The 24,292-nt window shown below is 33.8% G+C and overlaps 2 protein-coding genes across 2 annotated transcripts; both read right to left on the minus strand.

The window, feature by feature from the left end:
* Positions 1-7,879: 7,879 nt before the first annotated feature.
* On the minus strand, positions 7,880-9,751 carry LOC131609715 (acyl carrier protein 2, mitochondrial-like). The gene is made up of 2 exons (XM_058881502.1): positions 9,450-9,751; positions 7,880-8,402 (listed from the first exon to the last, which is right to left on the minus strand). Exons 1-2 carry the CDS (start codon positions 9,663-9,665, stop codon positions 8,226-8,228), a joined length of 393 nt encoding a protein of 130 aa, XP_058737485.1. The 5' UTR covers positions 9,666-9,751; the 3' UTR covers positions 7,880-8,225.
* A 1,708-nt stretch (positions 9,752-11,459) lies between these two features.
* LOC131614493 (F-box protein At4g22280-like) lies at positions 11,460-22,423 on the minus strand. Its single transcript, XM_058886065.1, has 4 exons — positions 21,461-22,423; positions 21,237-21,380; positions 20,983-21,057; positions 11,460-11,903 (listed from the first exon to the last, which is right to left on the minus strand). The coding sequence occupies exons 1-4, from the start codon at positions 22,421-22,423 to the stop codon at positions 11,460-11,462; spliced, it is 1,626 nt and encodes a 541-aa protein (XP_058742048.1).
* Positions 22,424-24,292: the final 1,869 nt, after the last annotated feature.

Here is a 24,292-nt window from a genome sequence, read left to right on the forward strand (position 1 = left end):
TCACTGATTAGTTACAGAATTGAGCTTACTTATAGAAATCTAGACTACTTCATTGCCTCTATACTTCATCTTAATTACTTTTATGCCATTAACACTAAATTCCAGTGAAACTATTGTTTGATATACTCTATCCAAACACTATTAAGTTATAATAAAGTAAAATATTAAAATATATATGAACTTGTCCTTAAAAAATTAAGGTAAAAATTTTATTTAATAATTATACATGGGATTTTTTAAGTTGTTAAAAAATAAAATAAAGTTTATATTTAGTATATTTGAGTTTTAAAGATAAATGTTAAATAAAATACAATAAATTTATATTATTTGAACAATTTAAAATTGGATGGAAAAGAATGAAATAAAAAAATATTTTTTTTTTCCGTTAGAACACTTACCACCACTTTTTATAACCTCTCATTTTGGCCGAACAAAAAATTGTCTTGTTAAGCGGTAACATATCTAAATAATATGTAATTGAGTTTCTAATCAATTCTATTTCATTATGTAATATTTTTATGTTCTATTCACTCTAAAACATATAAATTGAGCCCAAAATATTTACATTATTTTTCTTAGTGGAACTAGAGTTCGATCTAGTAAATGATATTATGATTTTGTGTTAAGTATTTATTTTTCGATAAATATTCAAATATGCTAGTCCATTATATCTCATTTGTATTAGTCTAGAGGTGTCATATTAGAATTTTAGAGCATCTTTTAATGAGGAGAGCAAATACAAAATGAAAAGAAAATAGAGAGCAAATCTTTTATTTTTCAAACCCGGTAATAAAAGAGCATGTTCTCAATACTTGGTTTTTCGTTTTCACAACCCGAATTGACCAAACAAAGAGAACCCGTTCTCTCTTAAACCTATTTGAATTTTTCTTGTTCTTAATTGTAAACATTTACTTTTTTTATTTGACAAATTGTTCTCACTATTTTATGTTTCACATTAACTCTCTTGTATCTTTATTTATTTGATCATACAAAAAATTGATCTTACTCTTATATCAAAAGGAATTTTCATGTTACATTTCATATCAAATTGTTCCTTCCATATATTTGTTACATTTCATAACATTTTATAAGCTTGAAAATTTTTATTTCTTATGTATTCGTTTCTATAAATTAAACCTCTAGAAACCAACAAAGTAGTGAACATTTGCATTGAATACTAAAAAATAATAAAGTATTTAAAATTTAAAATTACTACTTTCCCTAATCATTTTCAAAATTTTACTTAACTTTTTTTTGTTAAAATTACTCCGACAGGCTAGTACGATCATTTTGGCCTTAATGGTAGTTTTCCTTTCTGTTGTGAGTGTGTTTTTGTACTGGCAAAAGAATTTTGATGCTGATTGTTGAAAACTTGAAAAATCATGATGAATATATTAAATGGTCTGTTGAAATTGTCCAATAGATGGCCAATTTTGACGTAGCAATAGCCAATGAAATCATTTAATTCTTGCATTTCTGTGTATTAATTTTAACATTGTTTTGAATACAAAAGAAATATATCAAGTCAAAGTCTTCGTGACCTTCCAAAAGTCATCAAACCAAACAAGAAGGCAAGGGAGAAAAACATGTTATGCTTAATCTGTTTCCAAACACCTTCGGGGAAGACTATGAATGCGTTTGAATAGTCAATAGGTTGACTCCAGGTCCACTATCATTGTGTGCCTTTAAATTTTAATCCTCCACTTAATATACCCCACCACCATCAATGATCATGAAAAGTATACCATCAACTCTCCATAAACTGTATAAACTATGCTATTTGACACAATAGGAAAAAGAAGTCTTAGTTTTTGTTTTAAAAAATGTTTATAAATGATTCTCCAAAATACTTTCTCTTTTAGGATTTATCCTCATAATCCTAGTAGTCATTAAATAATGGGTCATGCTAACATGTGTCTTAAAGGCACATATTAAAGATATTATAATTAGATAAAATTAAATGTAATAAAATCATATTTAAAGTTTCAATACGAATACACGTATTCCAAGAAAATATTTTTATAAATAGTTTATTAACCTGACACATGTTAGTTTTTTTCTTAAATAATTATGTCGAGTAGAATTTATGACATGACTAAACATGTCATGGTTGTTTCACATCCTTAAACATGCTTATGTGGTTTATGAAGTGTAATTCTTTAGGAGGAAGTTTTATATTTTAGGATCAGTTTCTGTTATTCCTATTTTATTGCAATGCACTATTGGCTTTTGACTAGTTCCTGTTGTAAAGGCTATATAAGCCTGCTTTCACTTTCTAATGAAACACAATTTTTCGCTCTCAATATCATTATTATTTCCAGTTCTAACAATTGGCATCAGAGCTCCACAAGGGGCCTAAGATTGTTTGGGGAGTGTGAGTGTGTGAGAGGGGAAACACTAAGGGATTAAAGCGTGTGTGTGTGTGAGAAGAAAGGCCAAAGGATTAACATGTCTACATCTGAAAAAGTTCGTACAACCGGCCATTCCAAGGTTCAATGGTCATTATGATTTTTGGGCAATGACGATGGAGAATTTTCTACGACGTAAAGAGATGTGGAACCTCGTAGAAGAAGGGGTCCCGACACCAGCAATTGGAACAACATCAACAAGTGAAGAGCAGAGGAAGAGTGTGGAAGAGGCCAAGCTTAAAGATTTGAAGGTAAATTTTTTTCTGTTTCAAGCTATTGACAGAGAAATTCTGGAAACGATTCTTGACAAGGGAACTTCAAGGGCAATATGGAGGTCCATGCAACAGAAGTATCAAGGATCCACAAAGGTGAAAAGAGCACAACTTCAAGCATTGAGAAGAGAATTCGAGCTACTGACCATGAAAGAAGGCGAGAAGGTCGATAGCTTTTTGGGACGGACTCTTCATGTGGTAAACAAGATGAAATCAAACGGTGAAACAATGGAGCAAAGTACGGTGGTTAGCAAGATACTCAGATCTTTGACCTCTAAATTCAATTATGTTGTATGCTTAATAGAGGAATCAAATGATTTGAGTACCTTGAGTATTGATGAACTGCATGGCAGCCTCCTTGTTCATGAGCAAAGAATGCAGGGGTTTCAGACAGAAGAACATGTATTGAAAATAACCAGTGATGATAGACCAATCATAGGCAGAGGAGGTAGAGGCGTATTCAGAGGAGGACGTGGCAGAGGAAGATTATCTCAACAAAGCAATTGTTGAGTGCTTTAAATGTCACAAGTTGGGTCACTTTCAGTATGAGTGCCCTGACTGGGAGAAGAAGGCCAATTATGCGGAGCTGGAGGAAGAAGAACTCTTATTAATGGCATATGAAGAGATGCGTCAACCCACACAAGAAGAAGCTTGGTTCTTAGGCTCCGGCTGCAGCAATCATATGACGGGAAACAAAAAATGGTTTTCAGAAATGGAGGAAGGATTTTGCAGAATTGTGAAGCTTGGAATTGATACAACAATGAATGTTGTGGCAAAAGGAAGCATACGTGTGCAAATAAATGGCATTTCTTAGGTAATATCCGATGTTTACTTTGTTCCTGAACTTAAGAACAATTTGCTAAGCTTAGGACAACTCCAAGAAAAGGGGTTGGCAATTTTAATTCGAAATGGCACTTGCAAAGTATTTCATCCGGATAAAGGATTAATTATGCACCCTAGTATGAAGGGAAATAGGATGTTCTATTTGACAACTTCTGCAGCACCAAACAAAAATCCCATGTGTCTACAAGCTGAAACAGTGTCGGAGAAAGAAACTCAATTGTGGCATTGCCGCTTTGGACACCTTAACTACAAGGGGCTCAATACACTCTCAGGCAAGAAGATGGTCATTGGATTACCTTCCCTGAAGTCTCCAAAGAAGATATGCACTACATGCCTAATTGGAAAACAACATAGAAAGTCGATACCAAAGAAAAGCTTCTGGAGTTTCTCGAAAAAGCTTCAGCTAGTTCATGCTGATATTTATGGTCCGATCACGCCATCTTCAAACAGTAACAAGAGATATGTGTTAAGCTTTATTGATGACTTTACTCGTAAAGCTTGGATTTATTTCTTACATGAAAAATCACAAGCATTTGGTAGCTTCAAAAATTTCAAGGCATATGTTGACAAAGAAGTGGGTGCATTCATCACTTGTTTAATGACTGATAGAGGTGGTAAATTTACCTCTAATGAGTTTTAAGAATTCTGTAAGGATTAAGGTATTTGTAGGCAATTGACGACTGCATATACTCCTCAACAAAACGGAGTCGTCGAGAGAAAAAACAGGATGATTATGAATGCAGTAAGAGCTGTACTGAATGAGAGACAAGTTCCAAGAGTATTTTGACCTGAAGCAGTTAGATGGTGTTTTCACGTGCAGAATAGAAGTCCAACTTCACCAGTAGATCACAAAACCCCTGAAGAAGCATGGACTGGTGTAAAACCAAGAGTTGACCATTTTTGGATTTTTGGATGCGTAGCGCATGCTCATGTACCGGACCAAAAGAGAAGCAAGCTAGAGGAAAAAAGCAAAAGGTGTGTATTTTTGGGAGTTAGTGATGAGTCTAAAGCTTACAAGTTATTTGATCCTGTTGCAAAGAAAGTCATTGTGAAAAGAGATGTAGTGTTTGAAGAAGAAAAGAGCTGGGACTGGGGAAGAACTGAAGAAGAATGCAAAGTTGATGTTCTAGATTGGGAAGAAGAAGAAAACGAAGAAGGAAGTGAAGACCAAGGGTCTGCACAAAATGATGAAGAAAACAATGGTGATATCAATCAAGATGCATCCTCAAGCAGTTTAAACGAGATCGGGTCACCGGCAAATGAAACAAATGAAGTTGAACAAGATTTTTTAGAGAGGGCAACAAGAAATAGAAGAAAACTAGTTTGGATGGCAGATTATGAAGAGGGAACAAATCTTTTCGAGGAAGAAGAAAGTTTAATGGTGATGATGATGGCTGAAAATGGAAGTGATCCTTACCTCTTTGAAGAAGCATTCAAGAGCAGGAAGTGGAGAGAAGCAATGAACACAGAGATGAACGCAATTGAAAAGAACAAGACATGGGAACTAACTGATGCACCAAAAGGAGTTAAGCCTATTGGAGTTAAATGGATTTTCAAAACCAAGCTCAATGAAAGTGGGAAAATTGAAAAGTTTAAGGCGAGATCGGTAGCAAAAGGATACGCACAATGGTATGGAGTGGATTATACAGAAGTATTTGCACCAGTCGCAAGACTTGACACCGTGCGGGTACTATTAGCTTTGGCAGCTCAACATGGATGGGAGTATATTAACTTGACGTAAAAAGCGCTTTTCTTCACGGTGAGCTCAAAGAGGAAGTATTTGTACAGCAGCCTGAAGGATTTGTCAAGAAAGGAGAAGAAGACAAAGTTTACAGGTTGAAGAAAGCATTATATGGCCTTAAACAAGCACCGAGAGCTTGGTACAGCAAAACTGAGGCATACTTTGCAAAAGAGAAATTTGAAAGGTGCTCCAGTGAACACACTTTGTTCACCAAGAAAAAGGAAGGTAACATTTTGATAGTTAGCCTTTATGTTGATGATTTGATTTTTACGGGAAATAATAGAAGCATGTGTGATGAATTTAAAAGGTCAATGAAATTATATTTTGACATGACTGACTTGGGAAAGATAAGACATTTTCTTGGAATAGAAGTGATACAATGTGAAGCTGAGATTTTTATTTGTCAAAGAAGATATGCTTAAGAAGTTCTAGCAAGGTTCAACATGGGAAGCAGCAATTCAGTAAGAAATCCAATTGTTCCAGGAACAAATTTATCAAAAGACGAGGATGGCACTGAAGTAGATGCTACAAAGTTCAAACAAGTCATTGGAAGTCGTATGTATCTAACGGTAACTCGACCGAATTTGATGTTCGGAGTGAGTTTGATGAGCAGGTTCATGGCGAATCCAAAAGAATCACACTGGGTTGCAACAAAAAGACTCTTAAGATATCTAAAAGGAACCACGGAGCACGGGATATTCTACAAGAATGAAGGAAGAAAAACAGGTCTTATAGCTTATTCTGACAACAATTACGCAGGAGATTTAGATGATCGAAGAAGCACTTATGGTTTAGTGTTTATGATGGGGTCTGGAGTTGTTTCATGGGCTTCAAAAAAACAACCTGTTGTGAGCCTATCCACCACTGAGGCGGAATATATTGCTGCAGCACTTTGTGCTTGTCAATGTATTTGGCTTAGAAGAATCTTGGAGCAACTTGGAGTTGAAGAAAAGAAAGAAACTGTGATTTTATGTGACAACAATTCCACTATTCAATTGTCCAAAAATCCACTTTTTCATGGCAGAAGTAAACATATTGCAATAAGGTTTCATTTTCTCAAAGACTTGGTAAATGATGAAGTGGTGAGACTGAGTTTTTGCTACTCTGAAGAACAAGTTGCAAATATAATGATGAAGCCATTGAAGCTCGAGCAGTTTGAGAAGTTTCGAAGTATGCTTGGAGTAATAAATATCACAGAAGTAAGCTAATCACAGAGGCATTAGCTTAAGGGAGGGAATGTTAGTCAAAGTCTATTTGTTTTTAATTTAGTCCACGTTTTTACTAATAAAGCCTAATCCTAAGGGAAGTTAGATTCTTTAGGAGGAAGTCCTATATTTTAGGATCAGTTTCTGTTATTCCTATTTTATTGCAATGCACTACTGACATTTGATTAGTTCCTATTGTAAAGGCTATATAAGCCTGCTTTCACTTTCTAATGAAACACAGATTTTCGCTCTCAATATCATTATTATTTCTAGTTCTAGCAGCAATATTTGTTTAGACTTACGTTCAGTGCTTTTGTTTCGATAGTACTTTTAAACCATAAGCCAAATGGTGCCACATTGAATCAAGAGCTTGGAAGAGGATCCGTAAAGCCAATGCGGCTAATGTTTGGTGGAAGGAAGATATCTTTGGTTCAATATTATCCTCGGAATAAATCTAGTGGGGTTATGGATACATCATGTTGTTTATGTCAAATGGTTTGAAAAATCCAAACAAGATATTTTGATAAAGCTTTAAGATGTTCTGTGCTCATTTCTGAAATTATATTAGTCACGATATTATTGATTGACATATCAGTTTGTTGTTTATGCGGTAGAGCTGCAGAACTTCTCTGTATTGTTTACAAAGTTATCCAAATTCAAGGAATGCACAGCTTAATGTTATTCTAATCATATTGTTGTGACTTTTAAAAAGTAGCACCTAACTTGCCCTGCAACACAAGTGCTCTAATTGACCGGCAAATAATCAACTTACAATTTATTTAATTTGGTCGTAGTCTATTAGACTTGGACAGCTCAAATTAACAACTCTATGTAGAAGAGAGTAACATTATAGAGACAAAGACTAGCCTATGCAAACAAAAGGGACTGGCCAAATAAAAAGAGAGGAACAAACAAAACTAAATAAATTAGAGATTATAAAAAGACAGAATGAAAACAGATATAGGATCAAAAGATGGAAATAAGTGATTAAGATGAGAACGGAAGACATGAGAAGGGCTCTGCCATGGCTTGCCGGGGAAGTGGAAAGCCATGACTTTTGTATGGCATTTGGTCAAAGTTTCTGCCCCGCCATTCCACATTTGCTTCTCACTTTATATACACACATCGAACCATAATAATACATGCCGAAACCATGATAAAGAACTAATAATTCACAATGGCTCAAAATTGAAAAATGAACAAAATGACAGTTCAAAATGAGTTGATGACAACAGGTTGTTAGAGCCCATGACACAGAATGAAGAGGATGAGAGGTGGCTCGGTGGTAGAGTTGATGCTAGTTTCATACCAAATGTTCTATCAGTTTGCAGAATACAAATGCCCCAACATGGCATTAACTAAACTAACGTGTCATTAAAAAATGAAACACCAATCAAAGCATGAAATCACTCATCATTAAGTTAACATCCATTCAAGAAAATTCATAATCATACAATGAGAAGTGAGGATAATAATAAGATCTCAAGATTTCATAATCATAAATCTAACAATTTTTATTGACATGAAAAATGGGAGCTTAAAATGCGATGTTTGTGATGCCAATATTACCAAAAGTAAAATACCACTCAAGCTAGGACATTCCCAGCCAAACACACTTCTGGGATTTAAAGGGCGAGGAAATAAAGTTTGATTTTAGAAGCAAACAAGTGAGGCAAAAAATGTCTTAAAGTTGATTGATTCTACCCTAATTTATGATAAAGAAAAGAAAGTTTTAGAGCTAGCCTCATGAGTTCCACTACTTGGCCTGAGGATGAGATGCAATGAAGTCAATTGCAAGATTAATGGAGTTAATCTTGTCTGCTTCATTATCAGGAATCTCAAATCCAAACTCTTCCTCAAGAGCCATCACAATCTCAACAGCATCTAAACTATCCAATCCAAGGTCGTTCTGGAAATGAGCAGATGGAGTAACCTGTCAAGAGCAAATAAGCACGGGCTCAATGTTATTAAAAGAACATAAACTTAAATTATAACAGTACACAGTTGCTGGCAGAGAGATTTAAATTCTCAAAATGATACAAACCCTTTAGAATGAAATGATGTGTTAAAAAACAGATGCGTAAGTCTACACTAAGGCACTTTTTATAATTGGTAATTGAACTTATCTACTAGCATACGAGCTAGTGTGGCTGATAAGGATAGCTTATTGAAACACAGCTTATAACATTGTCCAAAACCTTCTTTCAACTTGTTTTCACAAACTCTCTAGGATAGCTTATGAAAACATTGATAATATTTCATCTCATGTTATAGAAATAACTTATACAAAAAAACTTATATCATAATAACATAAACACTTAACTATATTGTTTATAAACCTTAATCCTCCAAAGTACATTATTCACTTAAGAGAGATCAAACCCATGGCAATGAATAAATATTCACGTGTGCTGAAACAATTTATCTTTATACAGATGAAAGATTTTATCATGGAATGCATCTCATACACCGAAACAATGTTATACTCGGTTGCCCTATCATGTCCAAATAACTTCATTTTATCTTTTGTAATTATGTAGCACCGACACCTCTGGAAAAAGGCGTGTCCCTGCCAGTGGTGTCAGACACCTGCACCAACACTTATAATTACGTTTAATTAATTAATTTTTTCAAATTATTAACAAGTGTTGTGTTCAGGGTGTCTATGCTTTATATAAATAAATAAATAAATAACTTTTTAGGTGGATGTGCTTCATAGTTTATAAATAACTTTTACATAAGCACTTATCTATTGGAAAGAGACCTAACTATTGGGAATATAAATTTGCAATATGCCATCGATCCAAACATGACCTAAAAATTGGCAATACAAATTTGCAAAATCACGAAAATGAATCAAGAAATAATTGCAAGTAAACCATAATAGTTAAGAGCTGAACCTAGAAATCAACTACATCATGTAATGATAAATGAAACAATAATTAGGTTTTGAAAGGGATAATAGTAGAAGAGTGAATACCTTAGAAGGATCTACTTTCTGGAAGTTTTTGACGCACGAAACAACGCGATCTGTGACCTCAGATTTGTCGAGGAAAGAACCCCTAACCTCTTCGCTAAAGTGACGGAGGAAGAAATTGGGAAGAAGACGCAACGGAGATTGGTGGTTGAGCGGAAGAGCATCAACCTGCACTCTTAGGTATTTCATCAGAGGTAAACCGGTTCTCCTCGCCGCCATTGCTGATATCAAAAACCTCACTCTCTGTTCAAAGCAACGCACAACGAAGTGAAAAGAAAGATTGTGAAGTTAGATGAAATGATTCTCAAATCAAACCCTGTTTTTAAAATTGGGCTTCGTGTATTTTACCCGTTAGGCCCAAATACAAGGCTGTGTATGTGAAGTTGCATACGTTGCCTATGTCAAATCCATATAATATGGGGATTGCTTACTAATTACTATAACGATTGAGGAGTTTTTTAAGAGTATTTCTTATTCCACCTTATCCCTAAAAAAAAATCTTTTACAGTTTTGAAACTGTTTTTTAAAAATTGAAAATGCATTTCCGATTTATACCATATATTTCCTCCATTCTTTATTATAAGCAAAATTTAATTTTTTAGATTCATTGAATGAATGATGTATCTAACATATATATAGTCTAAATACATTATTTATTGAATGAATATAAAAAGTTAAATTTGCTTATAAAAGAGAATGAAGGGTGTATTTCACAAAAACAGGCTAAATGTGGTTTCACCTTTCAAAAGGTAAAAATAAAACCGGAGATATATTTCCGGTTCTGTACCTTATGAAGATGTGCGTGAAATATTACAGGAACTTGTACCTTATGACGACAATCACAAAGTTGTGATGATGGAGTACAACTCGTCATCTGTTGACAAAGATGAAAAGCTTGTGTTCATCAACCGTGAGCTGAAAAACCACACTGATATACGAGCTATGTGGAATACTTTTACCAGTTTTGAGGAGAAAGTTCGGATCGAGCTAGATGCAACTATTTCAAGATCGGTCAATGATATTATCATGATGTTGCAACGTCCACGTGGACGTTGATTTGTAATGTTTGATTTATGTTAAAATCTTTAATGTATTTCCTAAGGTTATGTTATGAATTGTATTTTGAGTTTGTGATATTGGTGTCGTTATTCAATTATGTTTTTTCTAGTTTCTATGTAGCACAAGATCAAAATTACTTCTTCGGGTCAAAATCGGAAATTAAATTTCGGTTCCAATGTATAGTTTATCAAATTTTGGTATGCACCAGAAATATACTTTCGGTTTTGAGGGGCATTTAAGGAATTTCGCGTGGGGCGTAAGAAAAGCATGGGGTGGAATAAGAAATTCCCTTTTTTAATACGCTCTTATGGGCTCTAGGCGAAATTCTCGTAACACTCCATTAATTTATATATGCATATTCAAACTCACCACATTTTAGTTTTTATCGAATAGGTTCGGAGATGCATATTCGAAGACACCGAATGGTAACTTTCGGACACACATATCTTAAATAAACACTGACTACCAAACATAAACAAAAACCTTAAAACCAAAGCAACTTAACATTGATTTAACATGGATAGTCGAAATTACAAAGATAGTGGAACAAAAATCTAACATTACATATAGTGCAACATTTTGATAACATCTTCTCTCGATCTTTGAAGCTTCACATCAATTTCAGTCGGACCTTTAGTAGAGTATCGGTGAAAAGTACTCCACACAGTGGTTATCGACTTCACAGACACTGGCTTTATTCTCACACTCTATACCTTGAAATATTTTGTTGTTATCGTTCAAAAGTTTCAAAAGTTTTTGCATTTGGGATTTTGGACCTCTATTTGCGATGTTCCGTTGATAACATTTATTATATACCTTCCTGATATTTGAAACACTTTGTGGTCTTTTGCGTTTCAAATCAACAAGTATGTTTCTCGGCGCAACTTTGATTATCGACATTTCTGAAATAATTTCCTTCTCCTCCGGCTTAAGCCGACATACAATTAGATGACCTTAAAGCTTGGTGTCCAACGCATGATTATGTATACCAGAAATGACATCAAACTGCCAGATATCATCCACCGTACAATATCCGCGCAATTTAAATAAACACTCACATTTTCTCGATCTGGTGTCAACATGTTTTAAGTTCCGAATTTTTGGAACATATTTTACATTTCTCTTGCATCTCATTGTTACAAATGTTTGCCTTCTACTAGTGTCATTGTTGGAACTTCCAATCACAATGCCAAACCCGAGTTTGCTAGCTTCCATTCGGACCCATTCAAGCATATGTTGACGATCACTGAAAATTTGATCATTTATAAATTTTTGTCGAACATATATCTCGACATCAATCATTTTAACCTCGTCCTTCACCTCATCCGGCCTAACATTGTCATTCACCTTATCTGAAACCTTTACAACAGCTTCGGGCAGCTTCGGGGGGCACCATATCTAAAATAGGCAAAAACAGAAAATCTGTTAAAATAAAATTTTATTTCTATAACATGGCATGTATTAGATATGCATATTTGAAATATAGTAGGTGGGTTTCAGATATGCATATCCAAAGTGACGTTGTTTTTTCATCTGAAACTCAGCATCAATGTAAGAAAATGAGAGATGAAATGAGGAAAGTTTACCTTAAATTGTTGTTTTATATGCTTTATTTGATATGATAAAACACTTGAAACTTGGTTTGTAGATGAAAAGTTGATTGAGAATGATTGAAGTTTTGTGGTAGGTTTTGGTTATGGGGGGAAATGAAGAGAATGAAATAGTGGTAGGGGTGATCATGCAGCAAACTGGTATAACAATATTTTTCGGATATGCATATCCAAAAATACCACTGAATGTTTAAATCCAACGTTCAAATAATAATAACGTGTAAATATGGGTGTTTTCGAAGATGCATTTCTGAAACACCTTGAAAATTGATTTAGAGTGCGTTCGGAGATGCATCTCCGAAGTATATTTCACCCATATAAGGGTGTGTTAAGAAATTCCCTAAGGATTGCTACCACACCGTCATGTGAAAAACTAAAAATGCCCCTAGATTTTAGAGATACATTTTTCGTATTCACCTCAAACACATTTGTTTCTCTGTGGAAATTACGGAGATGCACCTCTGAACGTTGTTTAATAAAAAATGCGCCAGACCTTTTCTTATTCCTCACTTCTCATAGTACTCTCTCAAAATATAAACCTCTCTAGTATGAAACTTTCTCAACTCTCATTCTCTCAAAATCATTCAACTAACTTCAAATTTTCTTCCATCAATGTCATATTGATCAAATAGCTCACTCAACCTTGAACTAAACTCACGTTTGGTAAGTTTTTGCTTTTCTAAACTTTTTTATTTTCTATGTACATTTGTGGAAATTGAGCATTAGATTATGTAATAGGTAGTTTAGATATGTTATTTACATGAGCAATGTGTTTGATTGGTAATTTCAATGATCAACACATTATTTTGGATGTTGGCATGAACTACATTTCTGTCATTAATATTCATCTGAGTTGCATAACGTTATAGAGATACATCTCTGAAATTTCCAACGTTTTAATTTCTAGAATCCGGAGATGCATCTCTGAAATTTATCATACTGCATTGCTTTGCTTGACCTTATTGTATTTCATTTGTGTAATGCTTGTGTAGTTTGTGCATTATGAATGATAAACAAGACATATTGAGGCACAATAGAATTACACAACATGCATCCGTTTTGGAGGGAAAGATCTGAAGACTCGAATACACCTATTGTTTCTAGCCCGATTGATGCGGTGGCGTCAACTTCTAGGGTTCATGCATCTTCGCCTACATCTTCCTGTAGGAGGCATTTGTCACTTATTAAGGCACAACAGGCACCCGAGTCTCTGCATGAGGCCCTCGAGGTCCTGTAGAAACCCGAGGCCCTGCATGAGTTTGGAGGAGCCTCGTCCGACTTATTGATGTTTCCTTTATACCCAGACCATATGCCAGACATGTATGGGACGAAGAGGTAAATTTCAATTATATTCATTCTTTGAAAAATATGTTTATTATATTATTCAAAATATTCTTTGAAAGACATGTCTTACGATGATTTATTTTCCTATAAGACCGTGATGCTTTAAGATTCATCAACCATCGCCAGAAGATTACGAGTCTACAACAGTCTAATTAGCAATGGTTTTAGAATGTGATGCAACTATCTATGATGAGAGACTTATGCATGATCAGTTATGTTACGGCTAACCATGGTATGTTGTCCGCGTTTGTAGAGAGATGGGGTAACACCCTGAATTCAATTAAATTATTTAATTGAACTTAGTTGCATTTTATTTAATTATTAAGTGATTTATATTTTTTAATTAAATATGTGGGGGATATGTGTTATGTGTTATTGGTGGGTATTGGTGGGAGTATATATAATGTAAGACATTATTTAGAATTTAGTTAATTTTGAATAATCGAGTTAATAAAATAAAAATAAAATATTGACATTTTGGTGGTTTCATAGAGTTTGTAGAAAATAATTAGAAAATAAGAGGAATAGTGAAAATTAGAGTAAATAATAAAATAAAAAGAAATTTTGAGTTGGGAAGGGTAAAATAGAAATAACCTAAATAAGGGGAATTAGGTTTTCATTTAAATAGGAAAAGAGTGAGGGCTGAGAGATTTTTATAATCCGTAGAATTGGGAGAGCTAGAGAAAAAGAGGCAACGATAAATAAGAGATTAAGGGCTTAAGAGAAGAAGAATCCCTCATTGTTCTAGAGCTTGCTTTGCTGGAAATTCAAGTGAGGGGAGATTACTCTACTATGAGTGTATATTGAATGAGGGCAGAGAGGGGTCATCACCTCCTCTAATTTTTTCCATGGTTATGTTTTGATGAATAGTTGAATATAATAATATGAATTCTATGATGTTTGATGTATGTAGTTGTGAAAATCGTGCTTGCTATACTGCTGGATTTTATGTATGATGAATTGGTATGAATTCTGGAATTGATGGTTGCCATGGATATGTTTTGAAATTATGAACATAAACATGATTTTTGTGATAGATTGATGAAAAAATTGTTATTGAGTGGTGAGTCAATGTTTATAAACATGATATGATTATATGATTTTGTTTCTTATGCGTTTTGGATGTTTGAATACCAAAATAGAAGCTTTGAGTGAGCTCTCATTGCAGAAAATGCAATTTCTACCTTGGGGTTCAGGGTGACGATTGTCACCAGCGTGACGAGCAGACCGTCACGCACTTGGTATGGTTGATGATCATCGGCGATGTGATGACGTTCTTTGTATTGCGATTGAATGGAGAAGCATGTTCTCTGTGAAAAGGTTTGTTGAGTTGCGCTAAGGCGGAAAAAGAAGCTTGATTGGTTGAGATTGATTTTAGGCAGGAAACGAGTATTTGAAAGGTAACCTACGAGCAGGTATTCAAATACTCGAGAAAAGAGGGGCATACGCCTAACTAGTCATTTTCATCCCTTTTATTGTGGAAAGTGTTTGATAAGAATCGAATTAAAGTCCATGGATGAAGGTGAGCATTTAGACGGTGAGCTATACAACATGCGTCCTAGTACTCGGAACAAAGAGACATACATCTAATTATTCCTTCTTCACCACTTAAGGCTTGTGGCATTCGATTGTATTTATTACGTTTTTTGAGCGGAGAAGATTATCCAAGCAACAAACTATACATCGAGCACCCAAATACTCTGGGAAAAGATAGGCATACGCCTAACTCTTTCTTTTTTTTATAAAAATTCATTAAGAAAAAGTTTTGAAGCGTTTTCAATTATGTTTGAAAAAGAAATTGGTGTTGACCAAGGTATTAATTAGCTCTAGGTTTAGATTGAATGAAAAAGTCTTTGAACCGACGATTGATTTTATTTGCAAAGTGTTTTAGTTTAGTTTTGAATATGCACTTGATGTTTATAAAGTGGTTATTGATTTTGGTTTGAAATGGATTTGTGAAACGATTCTATTTAATTGCGAAAGTAAACTTTATGAAATGAAACACAAGAATATAAAAAATTAACACAAGGTACAAAAAGCAACAGAAATGGGTACACACACACGTAATAACCACCAGGAGAAAAATTAACACGCTTACCCAATAATCACAACCAGCATGCATATGACACATTCGTAGAAATCGAAATAAGAAAACAAACACGTCAAGTAAACGTATGGAATAAAGTCACACGCGAATGGTCATGTAAGGACACATATTGAACTCACGTATCGCGAGGACGCGAATTAAGTTCACGTAATGCGAGGGTGCGAATGCGAAACCTTTGACACAAAATTAAATCTAATTTAAACACAATGAAATTGCAATGTTGCACCGAAACAAATCAAACAACAAATTTCTAGCACGATACGGAATCATGGCAACCAAATTGACATATGAAACATAAACTCAGCGATAAAGAAGCAATAAAGAATCCTTTTGAAAGATTCATGGATGATTCAAAGAGATTAGTGAAAAATAAGGCTAAAGTTGAGGGATCAATATGTGCACATTACTTGCATCTGGAAACATCAAAATTTTGCTCTCATTATTTCAATCACATGATGTTAACTCCAAAAATAATAAGGAATAAGGTTAATGTTACAGAAAGAAGTCAATTCACCTTATCATTTTTTGGTCTTCCTGGTTGTCATTCTAGAAAGACGAATGTGTATTTGCTGACTGAAAAGGAATTGCAATATACTCATGTTCATGTCTTGATTAATTGTGTTGAAGTTAAACCAAGTGAATATTTATTTAGAACACATTGGATATAAAATTATTACCTTCTAACTTAATTTTAATGTGTTTCAATATAGGGCATTTAATACCTACTATTTTTAAACCACCGGTGAACAAGAGACAACCACTCACATACGTGCTTATTTTCCATCATGCTTCAAGTAACAAGTGGCATGCAATGTTGCATCATTTCCACAAATACTCCTTTTGAGAAACTTGTCTCGAGGCATTGTTCAATGTGTGAAAGAATGGCACACATACTTGGTAAACAAATATAAATTTCACGCTCAAATATGGATAGAAGGGAAGAAAACCATAAACAATGGTGTATTTGTAAAAGAAGTTACAAATGGTGGTGAAGATGACTTTTATGGCATCATTATGCATATTTACAAGTTGTTATACAATTATTTTAACTCAGAAAACAAAGTTGTCTTGTTTTCTTGTGATTGGTTATCCATTTGCTAGAGGAACAAAAACAAATTAAAAAATTATAACATTGTAGAGATTCAAATGGATCGAGGGTACAAATATTAAGACCCTTTAATCATGGCACATTCTATAAAGCAAGTTTATTACGCCTGTTATCCTTCAATTCAACGAGGTAAGCTGGGTTGGTGTGTTGTGATCAAATCAAAACCATTAGGTCATATTGAAGCTGACGATCGTATGGAAGACGTTACTTACCATGCTGATGAAATTTCAAAAATTAATTATGTGATTGAAGTTGAACAAATTACAAGCTTATGTGATAACATGTTTGAGGGTCAATAAGTTGATGCGTCTATTTTGTTGTCCACAAATAATGTGGATGAAGATAATGAAGAGTTTTAATTTGAAGAGAATGTTGAATCAAATGAAGATAATGAAGATTACAAGGATACTCAATCTTGATAGCTTGCTTTTTTTAATTATTGTGTATCTATTATGCCTTTAATATGCTCAAATTAAATAATATTTTTACTTATTGTTTTATATTCTTTTCTTTTAATTAGACAAAATGTCATCCTGACATTATAAGGTAAGGGTTGAGCCCGTTACACGAGGGTAACTATAGTTGAGGTGCCTCCGTCTTCTATGTATTGTTCTTTGTCTCAGTCTAGTTAGGGAGCTCAACCAACTATGCTTTACTCTAGCCAGGGGGCTCAATTGACTATGCCTTAGTTTAGTCAGAGGGCTCAACTGAATATGCCTATGTTATATTACACTTCATTACTCACCTCACATGATTATCCACCAGGTTTTGTGCCCATATCATTCCATCCTACATGTACTGACCTAGAGGTCAGAACTAGAAAGGGCCACGAACGTCTTGCACGGTGTTGAGGAAGAGGAGAGGCCGGGGGTGTACCTGCAAGGTACTCCGACGATCAAGTCAGTATGATCACATATACGAGTAAGTGTTTAGGGTTATGAAAATGTGTTACCTGACCCTCTCAAGTGAGAGAGTTTATATAATACCCTTAGTGCATGGCTAACGGTCTGAGTTTTTGGGCTAGGCCGTGGATTTAGGCCTAAAACTCGTTACTGTCACGATTATAGGAGTAACCCTAAGAATCCTGGGAGACTGCTCGACACTCGCCGTTAGGCGAGCAGAGGGGCGATCTTGGTCGACATGAGGTGAGATTTGGGAAGTCAAACGAGCGCCTAGGGACGCGGGAGCCGATCTGGTCGGCTAGGTCGTGTCGTGCTCGATGTCGGGCGTGGGGAGAGTGCCGTTCTCCGCTCGTGAGTGATTGGGCCTAGGTCATTTGGGCCTCCTCAAGGATGGACATGGATTGGGCCGACTCTCAGTGTCGGGAAAGTCCATAACACTACACATGTATGCCCATCACACATGCAGCCTGATGGACATACCTTTCTATTTTCCTCACACCCCGCCATACATGCAATATGAGGCATCTACCTCTTCATTTAGTTCACACACACCCCACCATACATGCATCAAGGAGGATCTAGCTTTCCATTTGCCCCACAGTACCCTCGTCATCCCATCATTCAAAGGGATCTCGCACCCCACATCCCTCAAATCGGGAGCAGATTGGCCCTATATGTTACATGTTATCATTTTTTAAATTTAATACTATTCAAATTTTTGTTATTTAGTTTCTTGCCATGTAGGCCAGCTATAGTAAGCATACAAGAGGTTATTCAGGAGTTATATAAACAACCTTGGGAGACTTTTGGATAACTTGTCAAGAAGGATAAAAAATTGTATCAATCTTTGTTTGACAAATTCAGGGTATAATATTTTCATTTTAAGTAATTATTATTTGTAATACTATCTTGTTTTAATTATATCTAATATATATTTTTCAATATCGCAGGAGAAATACACACGAAACATAATAGATACGATGATTGAGGGTAATTTTAAGAAGAGAGAAACAACCCGGCTTTCTGACATGCTTAGGCGTTTTAGAATTGGTTGAGAATAAAGAGCGATCCAGCCTCTATGGATGAGTGAATATGTATTTAAAGAAATGCTTGATTATAGGGAGTCTAATGAGTTTAAGGCAAAATCTGAAAAAGCAAAACAACGTAAATTATTTGAAAATTGAGCCGCCAATCATGGAGTTGGAAGCATTAGCATCCCCCAACATGCTAAACGAATGGTAATTATATTTTGATCTCACTACCTTTTATAGATTATATTCTTATTTACTACTCCTTCTAGTCCTATTTATAAGAAAAAGTTTGCTTTTTAGATTCATTGAGTAACTAATGTATCTGGACAACATATACACCAGATATTATTCAATTTAGGTTCAATGAATGTTGTTGAACTTAATTTTTTTGAAAACTCTACTTGTTTGGAATTGAGCAGTTGCTGGCTGTATATTGAAATTAGTAAAATTGTTGAAATTAATAAATTCGTGGAAGGAGATGAACAACAATAATTAAAATCCAGAAATAGTTATTAGGGTCGGTTTTTCCGACGCTAACTCCGTCACAAGAGTTGGTCAACTCCACGTGTCACTGCCACGTAGACTTTTAACACATTTGGACTAACGGAGTTGACGGAAGGAACTCATATGCATCTATTAAAAAGTTAAAGCACCAATTTGGTGCGAAAAAAATTTAAGGGACCAAACTGAACCTAGAGGTATAATTAAGGGACCAAAATGAGTATTTTGACAAGTTTTTTTGTGGTGTCAGTTTCCATTGATTCAACAACTTATCCAGTCTAACAACTAGACAAAACATGTGACATCTCCGATTCCCAATTCAATCGGTTCAACTGACCAATTCAGTCTGATTTTTAAAACAACAGACGAAGTAGTGTAACAATCCATATTCTACTATCGAAGTTACAATAATAAATTCCTACTTGCAGCAAGAGCTGGTAGAAAGACAATAAGAATAAACAAAATTTTTTTTGTGTCATCTTAATGTTCCACTAAGATCAATGTATTGTAAAATTGTAAATCATAATGGCAACTTGTTTTTTAATAAGCAACAAGTATATTGAAACGAGTACAAGAGATACTCAACTCGATTATAATTGAAAACTGAATTATAACAACACCTATAGTGTTCGCGTGTGTGGTCTAGTGGTGAAGACTTGAGTCTTAAGAGCGTGCTCCTCTCAAATTCAATTCCTGCTAGACCCAAATTGCTTATAAAAAAAATAAAAATAAAAAACAACATCGGTAAAGGGTTCGCCATCCAAATTGATAAAGACGTGTTAAACTGACCAAAATTACCAGCACACCTACCCAACTTGTTTTATTATACTGCGACTATTTATCACCATCCTCATTGAAGAAAGTAACAACTATAATGCAACAACACCCCAAAACAATACTATCACTCAAAAGCCCAAAATAATACTGTCACTCAAATATGTGTTATAAGCTTAAGAGAAGAATAATTTCTAGTTTCACCAGTTTTAACAGCAAAAGAGTGTCATCATACCTTCAATCAGTACTCAAATCTTTCACCAGTTTTGAGAATAAAAGAGTTTGTCATAAACTTGATATATAATAACTAAATAATGCTCATAATAGAGTAATTTACTTAGCATATACATCCATTTCATTTCTATAATCTATCATCACTTTCATGCATCATTCATCATCAATACAATAGGTTCACATATAGCAGCAATAGCCAACAACAACAAATTTTTTAAAATGCCAAACAACATCAGATTGGAGCAAATAATCATTTGTTGTTAAATTAACAGAGTAATTCAAACTTTAGAAGCCAACAACATATAATAATATGCAATAATATTATAAATAATAATTGTTTTGTAAATAAATTCACCAGGAACAACATTGGATTCATCATGAGAGAGAAATTAATAGTCACATTAATGCATTAACATTCTCTCTCTTGATGAATCCAATAGTTTATACTTATTCCTCTCATCTCTCATTATAAAATGCTCTCACTTGATATGCTCCATATATATATATATATATATATATATATATATATATATATATATATATATATATATATATATATATATATATATATATATATATATATATATATATATATATATATATATATATATATATATATATATATATATATATATATATAAAGTGTATTCCTCACACTCTTAAATAACTCATGTGACTGAATGAGCTGAAAATTCTATGTTAAAACTTCTCTTAACTAAGAATATTTTCTCCTTAACTTTTTCAATTTCTTCCCCACTCAGCTTATAACATGAAAAACTAATACTCTCCAAAAATTGGCTTTTCTCCATAACAAAATTAGCAAAACTAAACTCCTGCTCTGCACCTGCAAATTTTTCAAATCTTACCACTTTGAGAGTAGATAGAAAATATTCCGGTACTATCGCGAAATTTGGAGGTTCTGTTTTTGAATCTATTACTCGCTGGTGAAAATAAAAAAAAAGAAGTCAAATAAGTATTATGTTTTTATCTTAAGTAGAAAAAACATTAACACAATTACAAATACATATCTTATTTTCACTTCTTCTTTTTTTTTTTTTTACACCAAAAGATATTATCTTAGATGAATTTTGTAAAATTTTAAAAATGATCAATCACGAACCTGTAAAACTAGAGTCTCCAGACATGGTGATTTTAAAAGTAAGACTAACAAATTTTTAATGGTGACAGGGTAATATAGATGCAGATAACTCAGTATTTCAAATGTATGAATACCAGCCAAATAATGTTTCATTGGTGCAAGATCCTGGACAACCAAAAGAAAAATGTGTTAGGACAACATATTGAGAAACCTAAAAATAAAATCTAAATTTTTTTTAGTCTTACCAGAAAGACTCGTAAACATTTCAAATTATTGATATTGAAAAGTTTACGAACAAAAATCTGCATTTGTTCGCCAGTCTTCTCTACATTTGAATCACTTAGACAAATGGAAGCGTCAGCAACGTGTGCAGCGTCTAGCAAAGTGGTCTCTGATGATATATAGCTACTATAACAATATTCTGTAACAGAAGAAGCCCGAATCTCAATTTCTGCCTGTGAAACATTGGACGTCATAAACCATTGACGAATTATTTTAATCTCTTCAAGTAGAGGCGCTTCTATAGTAACACGTTTTACACCTAACCAAATGCAATCACATGAGTAATAATCTTTAAGAACCGGGAATTTAAGTGTTAACTCTTTGGACTGATTAGAGGAGTAACAAGTAATTTTCATTGGATCTCTGATTGATGTCAATCGCAGGACAGTGAGGGATGAAAGGCAAACAAAAGATGGAAATTGGATAATAGAAAGACCTAGACATAGCACCAATTTCTCCAAGGACTGGCATTTGAAAATGGGGTAGCATGAAATGTTGCATTCTTGAAGGGAAATGAGACAAATCTCTTTAACTTTTTGATTTGAAACAAGCGATATCAACTCACTGAAAATGTAGGGGTCATATTTCTCTGAAAGAGAAAGATAAAATTTACTGATGTTTGAAGCGTTGAGGCGATGCAGCAGCCTGCATACAAAGTTGATAAAACTAGTTTTGATCTGATAAGAAGCCCGAACAATAGCTTTATCTTTCAAATATAGGGTTGTGAGAAATGTCCACATGTATATCCATCTCTGTGATAAAACACTAGTGCGGATTGCATCTTTATAAGAAAGAAAAGAAAGAATATGGACAATGATATCGTCAGGTAGCTTGCTTATTATATCTTCACCTTGGTTGAATTTTTGCATCTTGGAATGCTTGTTCGCATGTCTGTCACGTGTAGTAACAAAACCGCCACAATCCATTTTAGTAATAAATTCCTAAAACAAACAATGAAAGCACAAATGATTCAAAAAAGTGTTATCAATCATAAAAACCAATTTTATGATATATGTATTTAGGGCAAAATACAAAAAAAAAAAAATGAAGATGAAATTGATACTATAGTCGGATTCAAATTAATGGGAAAAACATGCACAGGCAAAAACAACTAAGAGATCTAAGCAAAAAACAATCTATAATGGGAACAAATAATAAGAGAAATAGAGAGAAGAAAAACATTTTACAGTGTAACTTTTTTCTTTATACGATGGGTGCAGAGAGCTACTATTAGCAGTGAGTCGCCGGCTATTCACGACGGCGGTTGGTGGATAGGGAACTGGGAACCTTCTCTCCGCTGTCTTATAACTTTGTTTAGTAAGGAATGAAAATTTAAAACTAGGGCAAACATATTTTGGCGGAAACCGAAAAGAAATTGGACCATAATTAGAGCAAAAATTGATTTATTTATAAAATAAAGTGTGAATTTGATTGTTGTGCTTGCACCACTCAAAACCTTTTTTTCAACCCTAAGAGTATGTCTGGATTGATGGAGAAGGATGAAATGGAATGGAGTCGTGTTCCATTGTTTGGATTTAAAAAAAAAATGAAAGGAATGAAATGGAGTGTGATGGAACCCATTCCATTCAATACCATTATTTTAGCCCAATTTTCATTCCCCAAATTGGGGTGTATCCAATTGAATGGAATCAATTTCAAATACAATTACAATTTTATTCTCCAAATTTTCATTTTAACCGTTTATATTCCTTATTTTAATTAACCTGATATTCTTCTTTTCTTTCACTGTAACTCTTCTCTCTCACAAGTCTTCTTCTTACAAAGAGTCTATTTTTCTTCTACCCTAACAAGGTATGTCATTTTTCCTCTATATGTTTTTACATATATCTATATTTGTGTTCTATTAAATCAAAATCCTGATTTATTTTCATGTTCATATCACACTTTATTTTTTTAATTTTCAGAAATTAGATATACTTTTGTTTTATCTTTATTTATATATTTTCTTGATTGTGTGCTGCAAGATAGCTTTTTTATTATTTTATGTTACAAGATGAATTATATATTTTAAGATTCTTTGTTGTACGATATGTTTTCGAAAGTTTTCGTATACTGAAAAGAAGCAATGCAATGTACTGTGACAAGAGTCTTCTATTGTTTTATCTCGTTTTCAAATATTTTGTTACCTTTATCAAAATATGTATATGTAGTAATATTGTTTATTCTATTAAATATGATTTTGTTGAACTTAAGTAAATACCGATAGCAGTATCAAACTTCTCAATTTTTAGACCTTATATTTTGATCTAGATAACAGTAGTCCAATAATTATATATTTTCATGTTGTAATAATCACGTAGTTTTCTAATAATTCATATTTGATAGTTAAAATTTGAGGATTCCTCTTATTTGTATAAAAATTAAATATATAATTAATAATATTTTTAAAATAAGGGTAAAAATGGATTAAAAAAGTTATAATGCATTCCGTTCCGTCCAATATTTAAATAGTGGAATGAGAAATTAGTTCCGCTCCATCGTAATATATCCAAACAATTGAATGAAACTTATGTTCCATTCCGTTCCATTCCGCTTCATTATATTTCATTCCGCTCCGTCAGTTTTAAACTATCCAAACATAGCCTAAGTCCCTAACACTATGTTTGGTTATTATTAAGTGAAAGTAAGATAAAGTAAGTAAAAGTAAAGTAAGTTGAAAGAACAAAAGTGAGTAGAAAGAGATCATTTTTAGAATTTTTTTTCTCGACAAAATCACAGCAAAACGCGAACCACACAACCACCAAACGTTGAAACACGTTACTTCTGCATAACTC

Source organism: Vicia villosa, linkage group LG6 (assembly GCF_029867415.1).
Source record: "Vicia villosa cultivar HV-30 ecotype Madison, WI linkage group LG6, Vvil1.0, whole genome shotgun sequence".
In the NCBI taxonomy this organism is placed as follows: Eukaryota; Viridiplantae; Streptophyta; class Magnoliopsida; order Fabales; family Fabaceae; genus Vicia; species Vicia villosa.

Bases quoted from the DNA above. Each gene is read 5' to 3' on its own strand.
- LOC131609715 (XM_058881502.1), bottom strand. From the start codon at position 9,665: ATGGCGGCGAGGAGAACCGGTTTACCTCTGATGAAATACCTAAGAGTG. The intron at 8,403-9,449 runs GTATTCACTCTT...TGCTCTTGACAG, and splicing joins AGAAAGTAGATCCTTCTAAG to GTTACTCCATCTGCTCATTT.
- LOC131614493 (XM_058886065.1), bottom strand. From the start codon at position 22,423: ATGGATTGTGGCGGTTTTGTTACTACACGTGACAGACATGCGAACAAG. The intron at 21,381-21,460 runs GTAAGACTAAAA...TTGGTTGTCCAG, and splicing joins AATGTTTACGAGTCTTTCTG to GATCTTGCACCAATGAAACA. The intron at 21,058-21,236 runs GTTCGTGATTGA...TATTTTCACCAG, and splicing joins TGGAGACTCTAGTTTTACAG to CGAGTAATAGATTCAAAAAC.